This window comes from Mercenaria mercenaria, chromosome 2, assembly GCF_021730395.1.
Source record: "Mercenaria mercenaria strain notata chromosome 2, MADL_Memer_1, whole genome shotgun sequence".
Taxonomy (NCBI): domain Eukaryota; kingdom Metazoa; phylum Mollusca; class Bivalvia; order Venerida; family Veneridae; genus Mercenaria; species Mercenaria mercenaria.
In genome coordinates, this window is record NC_069362.1 from 98599477 (window position 1) to 98611377 (window position 11901).

An 11901-nucleotide genomic window follows, 5' to 3' on the forward strand; every position below is an offset into this window, starting at 1 on the left:
TGACCCAAAACACATTTCGGGGTTATTTATTTGTACAATCATGCTTCCAAGTCTGAAGGTTCTTGGTCGACTGGTTCTAAAGTTATTAGGCAGAAACCATTTTCAAGGTTCAGGCCCCAGTGATCTTAACCTTTGACTTACTGGCCCTAGAAAGAATAGAGATTATCTACTTCATAAGCCCAATCATATTGTAAAATGAGGTACTCTTGTGACAACTAATTTGTCAAGGTTTAAGCTAATCATTCATACATGTATATTATTCAACATTTTATCATTCAAAAACGTATAGACGTACATTGTTTCATACGAGAACCTCATTATTGCAGCTTCTTCCGGGTCGTGAAAATGTATGACATTTCACCAAAACGAAAGCTGTTTTATGTATAACTGAACTTTCTAAACTATATGTCAATGACAAACAAATGAATGCATCGATTGCTTACCTAAATAAGATGCAAAATATTCAGTTATTCAGAAATCTCACAAGTATTTACTTTGAAAAACTGACACATTTTGCTTGACTGTCGGCGCCACATTCACTTGTAAACATTGTCGTCATATTTCCTGTTATTGGTAAAAACTCTACCATACTGTATCGCCGATCATTTATAGTTTATATTGTAACTTATAAATGGTAGCAGCCCTTTTTACCCAGCGTAAGATTAAGAACATTATAGTAAGCCCAAGGGAAGACTATTTCTTGCTCATCTGGAGTGGCGGATGGTTACACAGAAAGGGAAATTCCGCAGAGTTTCTGATTGGTTGAAAATGGCCATTTCGGTGCAATCCGGGATTCTGATTGGATGGACGGTTAAATTACCGCTTTCAGCCTTGGAATCGAAGTATTATGGCGCGGAACATATAAAACTGCATGCGCACCCGGAACGCCAGCTTTTCACTTTCTATTTTCGGCCAGGACCACCCAAAATTACAGTCATCAAATTTCTTTAATAAATCATTATAAAGTTAACAATACTAACGTAATATTATAATTAACATTTCCCTGGAGGATCAGAGAACCATACAGGAGCCGACCAGCAGCAATGTAAATACAGATCAGCTCACGCGGAAAACCCACTTTCCGTTTTTCCTCGAAGGAAAAATCTTGCATAGCGAGGAATTTCTCCGAGTACTGCCTAATTCTGACTCGGAGTACCGACTGTTATAGTTTTATTACTTTAGCGGAATTTCGTCGTGTCACTCCGAGAAATTACTTGACGGAACTCCGAATCGAAATATACAGGTAACACTTTAATGATTTCCGGTATTTTATGGCCACTCCGCGCGACTCCGAGTCTGTAATAAACAATAAATCGGTCTTTTCGAGTGCCGCGAGATGATCTGACGAAACTTCGAGGCAGTATTTCCTTACTTACGGATTGTTTTTACATTTATTAGTTTTTGTTTTTTGTTTTGTTTATTTGAATGTATGAAACTGTTGTGAATTTTGATATTGAAATAGTTTCTGACCATGCTAATTAGATTAAGAAGTATATTTATTTATAATAAACCAAATTATTAATCATACGAAATTAAACGAACTTTGAAATCACCGCCGTTAAAGGAAAGTGATTTGTTAAAGTTTGATATTTAAATAATTTCTGACTTTGCGAATTAAATTTAGGAAAAAAGTCGTGAAATTATTTATAGTTAATGCATAAATTAAAAATAATTTATAACTAGGTAAACATTAAAATAACACCCGCTAAAATAAATTGTTTAGTATGATATTGAAATACATGCGAATTAGATTAAGAAGTAAATTTATGTAGAACGGAATAAATTATCAATAATATATAATTTACAAATTTCCAAATTAGCGCCGTTAAAGGAAAGTGCTTTGTTGTATGATGGTATAGAAATAATTTCTGACTTTGCAAATTTAATTTAGAAAAAAAGTATAAAAATGCACTAAATTATGAATACTTTATAACTAGGTAAACTTTAAAATTACGCCCGCTGGAAAAGTAAATTAAAAGTAAACAGAATTTCAAATAACTGCTTTTAAAGAATAGTGATTTGTTAAATATAATATTGAAATAGTTTCTTACAGTGCAAATTAAATTTAGAAATAAATTCATGTAAATGAACTAAATTAGAAACTATATGATACTAGATAAACGTTAAGATAATGGCCGTGAAAGAAAAGTGACTCATTAATTAATGAAAATTATACGAGAAATGATTAATTTTCATCATGAAAGTGGTCTTTCTTTTATTCATTTGGAAGGAATTATAAATAGGATAAAAATACTACTGCCGTATCCATTTAAAAGTAATAAAATATCAAAAGTAAACAGAAAAATTTGGTTGATCTTAAAGTAAGATAAAAAATACTTCAGTATTATATTTTATTTACAATTCAGTATTATTTTTATTTACAAATATCGTGTTATTTCGCGTATCACTATGTAAAATATAACCACCCTGCTCCGAGTAATCTGAAATCTGTCCTCGAAGTTACTCGAAGGCTCATTTAAATTTGTACAGGTAATTAATTATTCGTCTCGGAGTCACTCGAAAGAATTACGTCAAGTGACTCGGAAACAAAAGAAACCAATATACAAATGTAGATGTGTATTCCGCTAATTGGATTTCATCTCGAGTCACTTCAAGGACTTCCTTCGAGTGACTTCGCATAAATCCTCGGAGTCAGATAGCGAAATTCCTTGACGGAAAATGGCTGACTCGAAGAAACTTCGAGTCGGAGCCTTGGTACTCGTTTTGGCCATCCTCCGAGGATCGAGTAGAATGGGTTTTCCACGTGAGCTGATCTGTATAAGTTTAGATAAAATACGGATATCACACAGACTTTACCAGAACATTTGATTAGATCTATTAAATCAGATTAACATTTAAACTAATATTAATAACCTTACTAAATTTTAGCTATTATAATTAAATATAATTATTCGTTAAACATATAGCTTATTTATTTCTCCCTTTATTAAATTCCGCTCGACCCTCAGTAAGTATACGGAAATTGTCGTCTGCCGTCGTAGCCGAGCGGACGTTAGGAACAGGACCGAGTATCAGTCGTTTTACCCGTTACAATGGTGTCAGAAGTGCAGATGTTGATATATTTTTAACATCACGGACCATCCTGTTCAGCAGACGGATTTTCAACCAACTCGGAAACATCTACTCTACGGCCGCTTTCAACGGATCCGCAGCACGGAAAATATCTTTGTTGGAGATACAAGGTTGGGTGCTATACTGTACAGCGGGATTGTAGACTGCAGCGGAACTTACGGATCCGTACGTCAGTTTTGTTCGTAGTCGGGTAATAGAATTACGGCCGTTGCGCAGGTGCGGAAAATATCCGTAAAACTCCGTAGCAGACGTGTACGGATATTTTGTACGGATTTACACACAACGGAAATCATCCGCAGGGCGAATTTTTCTGTCGATTGGAACGGATCCGTACAACGGAATTTTTATTTGAAAAGTAGTATACGGGCCTGTTTAGCTGTATTGCTGGGATCCGCACGACGGAAATTTTTAGCTGAACTTTATGAAAACAATAAAATAAAATAAAGCCATCTGAGTACTGCGACACTTTCACATATTCTGTCTAGATACATGGCGTTATTATATAAAGATTTTTAAGCGTTCCTGTTGTTTTAAGGACGGATCCGTACAAAGGTTATTTTTTTTTTGTGTGTGTGCAGATTGATTACATTGATTGTAATTGAATTGGGAGAAAAGTAAGTAAGCTGACTATACCATACTGAATTTAATGCAGTGACATAGTGTATTTCATAAAAAAATAATCCTGTTTTATATTTGATTTCCAGGGAAATCAGGCCATTAGAATCGGACATCATTTACCTCATTTTCGTTCACTTTTACAGAAAAGCTCATTTACCATTTTTGTATTTATATAGTTGATAATATGGCCGAAGACCATGAGTCGTCCGACTCGGAGGTTGAGTTTAACATCAACAACAATGCAGGAGACGAGGAGGATTTCCGAGGGGATCACAATTACAGAGCACATGAAGGCAGACAGGGACGTAATCGCCCACCTCAGATTAAACCAGACCCTTTCACTGGAGAAGAAGATTGGGACCAGTACTTTGCATACTTTGAAGATTGTGCAGAACTTACTCAGTGGTCCGAAAAGGAGAAATTATTGTACCTTGCTACGTCATTGAAACAACAAGCCAGACTATTTTATAGCTCTTTACCTGTACAAGAGAAGCGTTCTTACAGAGCTCTGGTATCCAAGCTTGAACAAATGTTTGGCAACAGACGGCAACAGACTATGTGGTTGTCGAAAATGCAAACTAGGACTAGGGGGAAACATGAGTCTATAGCTGTATTCGGAGATGAGCTTCGCCTGCTGGCGTGTAAGGCTTATGCTAATTTGGATCCTGAGGCACAGGAGATGTTAGCTCTTCAACACTTTTGCAAGAATGTTTCAGCTGACTTGAGATGCAGACTGATGGACCGGGACTGCAAGACAATCAGTGAAGCAGTAGAAGTAGTTGAGCGCTATGAAGATGTGCTAGGACATGTGAATACAGGTGACTTTGTAGGGCCCTCAAGAGTTCGAGGGATATCAAGCACAACTGGGAAAGAATCGATTTTTTCCAAGGGTCTAAACATTGACGTTGAATATATTAAAGGTGCTATTAAACGAATAGAGGGAAGACTTGACAAGATACAGTCAAGTGCTAGTAGTAGAAGGAGGAACACATGGTCAAGAAATAGTCCTTAGAACAGATAATTCAGCAGTAAGCTGGATGAGAACACTTAAAGTACCAACAGGCCAAGTAGCTCGCTGGCTACAAGAACTAAATACATACAACATAACTGTTGTGCATAGGGGCGGAAAAAGCCATGGGAATGCAGATGCCCTGTCGCGTATGCCATGCAAGGCATGTAAACGTCAACAAGAGCTCCAAGACGAATTTGAAAATAATAATCACGACGGACAAAATAGCAAGGATGAAAACAACACTGAAATACGAGTTGTCACTAGAAGTGGTACAAGAGATCAGGATTCAGAGTTAACCAGCAATCAGTATCTTCTCAATGGCTGGGATCCGGTGGAAATATCAACAGATCAAATGAAAGATGCAAACATAGGGATGTTAAAGTTGTTACTCCAGGAAGGGAACCAGCGGCCGAATTGGGTACAGGTATCAGCTGCTACGTCTGAATTGAAAACTCTGTGGAGGCAATGGGATCGTCTTGTGATCAGAGGTAGTCTCCTGTTCCGAAAATTTACAACTGATGATGGAGATCAAAAATATCAGTTAGTAACGCCAAAAGTAAGCCGCCCAGAGGTCTTGAAATACCATCATGATATTCCAACTAGTGGTCATCTTGGGGTCGATAAAACACTTAACAGAATCAGACAGTCGTTCTATTGGCCAGGTATGGCAGAGGACGTCAAGAAGTTTATTAGAGAATGTGACAACTGTACTGTCCGAAAGTTATCAAGGGAGTCAAACAAGGCACCATTAGGACAGTATATTGTTGGAGAACCAATGGAGCGGATAGCAATGGACATTTTAGGCCCACTTCAGGTTACTAAGTCTGGCAACAGATACATCTTGGTAATAGCAGATTGGTTCACTAAATGGACAGAATGTGTCCCTATTCCAAATATGGAAGCAAAAACGGTTGCCAGTGCCTTACTAGATAACTTTATATGTAGGTTTGGTGCGCCTCTACAAATATACACCGACCAAGGCAGATGTTTTGAATCAAAATTAATGGGAGACCTCTGCGACCTGATGGGCATTGAAAAGACGCATGCAACATCGATGAGACCGCAGGCAAATGGATTAGTAGAGAGATTCAACAGGACACTTATATCTATGTTAAAAGCTTACTGCAAGACACACCAAGACAAATGGGACATCTATCTTCAGCAAGTTATGATGGCCTACCGTTCTTCAATTCATAGCAGCACTAAACTGACTCCAAATAAAATGGTGTTTGGCCGTGAGGTTGTTCTCCCAATGCAAGCAGTGATAGGTCGCCCAGTAGAGGATGAACATAGTTCTGCTAATGATGATTATGTTACTGATTTACAGGATAAATTGCATAAATGTCATGACATAGCACGTCATAATCTCCACGCCGCATCTGCTTACCAGAAAAAGCATTATGACAGTAACTGCAAAAGAAAGCTGTATCAACCCGGACAACTTGCCTGGTTACATGATCCATCTCGAAAAGTTGGTATAAGCTCAAAATTAGTCAACAAATGGAAAGGACCATACTTGGTTACGAAAGTGATAGATGACCTGGTCTGTCTGATAATGCGGACGCAGAGAGATAAACCCAAGGCTTACCATGTAGATAGACTATATCCTTATAAAGGGAATAAAATACCAAGCTGGGTGGTAAAAGAAACGAGATCCAAGCTGTAAAATGCAGTTGTCTTTATTTATGAAGCACATGTACATTTATATGATTGCAGAACAATTGTATCTTAAAGACTAAATAAATAAATAAATAGTGTATAAATAAACTATGTAAAAAGAATTGTGAATATACATAATAAAAATGTATATAAAACAGTTGTATAAATAAACATCATGAAAAAAAAACACGAAGTGCATGCATGTGCATAAACGTAATAAATATGTATATGAAACAGTTGTATAAATAAACAGTGAAAGTTTCAACAAGTATTGCACTTTTTGTTAGATTCATTCCGGAACGTCGCGAACGGCAGACACGATAATAGAACGGATCGTGAATTCATTTTTTTACATAACGACATCAATGTAGACTTACTAAGAAGCCTATGATAACTGATGTCTGACCTTTAATTTACGGTATGCCATAAATTTATATATTTCAGGGAGAAATGTCAGCTTTGTGAGGCAATGTTTCCAATCCAGGCTTTGCTACACTCGCATCTTATATCTTCTGCTCACAGGAGGTTGACAGTTTTATGCCCATGGTGTCTAGGCAGAGAAAAGACGTTTACAAGAATCCATGACTTAGAGGTCCAAGTCAGGACAACACATACATTTGTAGTTGTCACAAAGGACAAATTTACGAGAGCAAATGGATTTTACCTTGCAAAGCATCCAAAGGATTACGCGAGGATTGTGGACAAAATAGGGCCTTATGATTCAGATGTTGCACGTGAGGCGAGAAACGCGGTTAGGACATGGGCTGAGAGCTTTGATGATAGTGAAGTTAGAGCTGATAAGTGGAATACAGGATGGAAAGCTGGAGTAGAAATAGCTAGCAGTAAGGCTAAACCTAGTAAGAGTAGGAGTATTTCAAGGGAAAAATCAACAGGTGCAGATAGCCGAAGAGTTGTGGAGATACATGACAGGGATGATAATAGAAGAAGCAGAGACTTTGATAATGCTGAAAAGAGAGATGGGAGAAATGAAAGTCGAAAGTTTGATACTGAGAAGGGGAGAGATGAAGATCTGCGAAATGATAGTGAGCGCCGAGGGACAGATACCGGTAGAGATAGAGACCGAGAGATGAACATTAACAGAGACATAGTGACGACTACCAATAGAGAAAGAGATAGAGGGACAGATACTAGTAGAGATAGAGATAGGGAGACGAACACTGAGAGAGATAGAGAGACAGACACCAGTAAAGAAAAACACAGGAAGATGAACATTAACAGAGACAGAGTGACGACTACCAATAGAGAAAGAGATAGAGGGACAGATACATGTAGAGATAGAGATAGGGAGACGAACACGGAGAAAGATAGAGAGACAGACACCAGTAAAGAAAAACACAGGGAGATGAACACCAACAGAGAAAGAGACAGAGTGACGAAGGATATCCACAAAGAAAGAGAAAGAGATGCAGATACAATTAGAGACAGAGATAGGGAGATGAACACCGACAAAGATAGAGTGATGAATACCAACAGAGAAAGACATAGGGTGACGAATACCCACAAGGAAAGAGATAGAGAGAATGAAAGCCGTAAAGATAAGGAAGCAGAAAGCAGTAGAAGCAGAGAGACAGATACCAGTAGAGACAAAGGGGCAGATAGCAGTACAGACAGAGAGACAAATACTGATAGAGACAGAGTGAAGAATACACGTAGAGAAAGAGATAGCGAGATAAATACATATACAGACAGAGACAAAGCTAAAAATACCAATAAATACAGAAAGACTGATACACATACGGAGAGAGAGCGAGAGACGAATACCAATAGTGACAGGACTGGCGATAAGGAGGGGGAGAATAGTATGAAACGGGATCGAAGTAATGCAGAAGAGCAAAGGTAAAGCAAACAGAGAAAGATTGACGATGGGTTTGAGAACTATGTCGATAACATAGAATTAGGAGAGATGGCTGGAGTTCCATCATTTTCGAGCAGCGGAGGATCCTCGCCAACATCATCGTCCTCGTCATCATGCTCCAACTCAACAACTATCTCCCAGCCAGGATTTGATGATGGCCTTAAAGCTAGAGCCCAGCGCATTCTGATGAAGGGGTTTATACCTGTATGCCCACCTGCCAGGAGGGACTGGACAACTGTCGAAGAATTCAGTTTAGAGTCGATGGGGATCAAAGTAAATTGGCCTCCTGAAAATTGGACTAGAATGACACCGGACCAGAAACTTATGTCACATGAATTTATTTCTATGTTCCTGGAGAAAACACTGGGAAATGGCTTTCCGTTGCTCTCTAGGAGAGCACTGCTTGATAAGTACAATTTCATGGCATTGGAAGGAGAGGGAAGAACACAAGAGGAGGCAGATTCTGGTGACAAGACCGATGCAAAGATTAGATACTATAACTATAGTTATATAAAGTGTGTCGCCAGGGGTGAAGTTCAGGACACAGTGATGTCCAGGAGTTTGGTAAACAGCATAGAGGGGGCCTGTAGGTGGGCCGACACTGATCACATAACAGAAAAGTTAGATGCTTCAGGTGTTAAACTGAAAATATAAGTGGTAAAGTGTAGCTGTGCCTAGGTCGGTTTTGTTCATTAATTAAAGACTTTAGACAATGTTTTCTTAAACTGTTTCACAGTAAAATACATATTTGTCTTGCTATATCTATATTTGTCATGTAAAATGTTATTACAAGTTCACATATGTTATAAATGCATTATTTTCAATTTTATGCCTATGAGGTTAATCCAGGAGGATTAAATAATAAAGGAGGGGGAAGTGTAATATGAGGTACTCTTGTGACAACTAATTTGTCAAGGTTTAAGCTAATCATTCATACATGTATATTATTCAACATTTTATCATTTAAAAACGTATAGACGTACATTGTTTCATACGAGAACCTCATTAATGCAGCTTCTTCCGGGTCGTGAAAATGTATGACATTTCACCAAAACGAAAGCTGTTTTATGTATCACTGAACTTTCTAAACTATATGTCAATGACAAACAAATGAATGCATTGATTGCTTACCTAAATAAGATGCAAAATATTCAGTTATTCAGAAATCTCACAAGTATTTACTTTGAAAAACTAACACATTTTGTTTGACTGTCGGCGCCACATTCACTTGTAAACATTGTCGTCATATTTCCTCTTATTGGTAAAAACTCTACCATACTGTATCGCCGATCATTTATAGTTTATATTGTGACTTATAAAAAGTAGCAGCCCTTTTTACCCAGCGTAAGATTAAGAACATTATAGTAAGCCCAAGGGAAGACTATTTCTTGCTCATCTGGAGTGGCGGATGGTTTCACAGAAAGGGAAATTCCGCAGAGTTTCTGACTGGTTGAGAATGGCCATTTCGGTGGAATCCGGGATTCTGATTGGATGGACGGTTAAATTACCGCTTTCAGCCTTGGAATCGAAGTATTATGGCGCGGAACATATAAAACTGCATGCGCACCCGGAACGCCAGCTTTTCACTTTCTATTTTCGGCCAGGACCACACAAAATTACAGTCATCAAATTTCTTTAATAAATCATTATAAAGTTAACAATACTAACGTAATATTATAATTAACATTTCCCTGGAGGATCAGAGAACCATACAGGAGCCGACCAGCAGCAATGTAAATATAAGTTTAGATAAAATACGGATATCACACAGACTTTACCAGAACATTTGATTAGATCTATTAAATCAGATTAACATTTAAACTAATATTACTAACCTTACTAAATTTTAGCTATTATAATTAAATATAATTATTCGTTAAACATATAGCTTATTTATTTCTTCCTTTATTAAATTCCGCTCGACCCTCAGTAAGTATACGGAAATTGTCGTCTGCCGTCGTAGCCGAGCGGACGTTAGGAGCAGGACCGAGTATCAGTCGTTTTACCCGTTACAATATTATTAAGCTTGAAGGTTCTGGGTTAATTTTTTCCCAAGTTATTGGGCGGAAACCATTTTCATGGTTCAGACTCCTGTGACCTTGACCTCTGAACTACTTACTTAAAAAACTATAGCGGCCATCTACTTTATAAGACCAATCAAGCTTGAAGGTTCTGGGCCAAGTGATTCTAGAGTTATTAAGTGGACACCGTTTTCAGGGTTTAGGTCCCTGGTCCCTGTGATCTCAACCTTAGACCTACTGACCCCAAAAACTATAGGAGTCATCTACGTAATAAGCCCAATAATGCTACAAAATTGAGGGTTCTAAGTTAAGTGGTTTTCAAGTTATTGGGCGAAAACCGTTTTCATGGTTCATGCCCCTGTGACCTTTACCTTTGACTTACTGACCCTTAAAACTATAAGGGTCATTAACTTGATGAAACGAATAATGTTCCCAAGTTTAAAGCACAGTAATTTAATATTATATCATATCTAGCACAAAAGTTAATCATAATAAAATATCTAGCACAGAAGGTAGCGTATAGGTTGAACATAACAAAATATCGAGCACAGAAGTTAAACATAACAAATATCTATCACATAAGCTTAAACATAATAAAATATCAAACACAGAAGTTAATCATAATAAAATGTCCAGGACAGAAGTTAAACATAATAAAATATCTACTAAAGAAATTAAACATAACAAAATGACTTACACAGAAGCTAAATATAATAAAATATCCAACACAGAAGTTTTAACATAAAAATGTCTAGCACAGTAATTAAACATAATATAATGAATTATCGAGCAAAGAAGTTAAACGTAACAAGATATCTATAACAGGAGATAAATATAAAAAAATATCTGACACAGAAGTTAAACATAATAAGATATCTAGCACAGATGTTAAACATAACAAAAATGTCTACCACAGACGTTAAATATAGGTATGATAGTACTAAATAGATAATCAAGCAGCACTTCTGGCATTATTATTTCGGATAATGGCGAAAAGAAAACCTAATTCCCATTTAAAGCAACATTTTCATGTCATATGTAAGCCAGTTCCTGTTTTTATTTCATTTTTGACCTATACTTGATATTTTGGTAGCATTTTCAAGGAGATGTGTTGCATTTATAGAAATGTAAACACACCTTATTACACACGTGCTCATATCTACAGTTTAGCAGTCAGTTTGGAAGATATTCCATAGTGCTGACTTGTCAGACAAAAAATGTCTCTTAGAAAATACATGATCCCTACTTTTCTTGGTGATTATTTGTGGTTTATATGTCATTTTATAAGATAAGGCTAGTAATCCTGATTGTAAAATTGGCCTAGACATGTGTTGCAGATCTCGGTAGATTGTTAATTTGATATAGAAGATATAGCAAATTTATTTACTACTGTATACCCAATGATATAATAACTAGCACAGAACTTGAGAAGTAATCTAGCACAGGCATTCAACATAATGAAATTTATATTACAGTAATTAAACACAAAGAGATGTCTAGCACGGAAGTTAAACATAATAAAATGTCAAAAAGAGACGTTAGATACAATATAATATGTAGGACAGAAGTTATCTAGCACAGGAATTAAATATGATGAAAAGCTAGCACAGAAGTTAAACATA

The 11901-nt window shown here is 36.9% G+C and overlaps 1 protein-coding gene across 1 annotated transcript; it reads left to right on the top strand.

The window, feature by feature from the left end:
* Nucleotides 1–6851: 6851 nt before the first annotated feature.
* LOC123558674 (RNA-binding protein 25-like) lies at nt 6852–8243 on the top strand. Its single transcript, XM_045350551.2, has one exon. It carries the CDS (start codon nt 6852–6854, stop codon nt 8241–8243), a length of 1392 nt encoding a protein of 463 aa, XP_045206486.2.
* The last annotated feature ends 3658 nt before the right edge of the window (nt 8244–11901 follow it).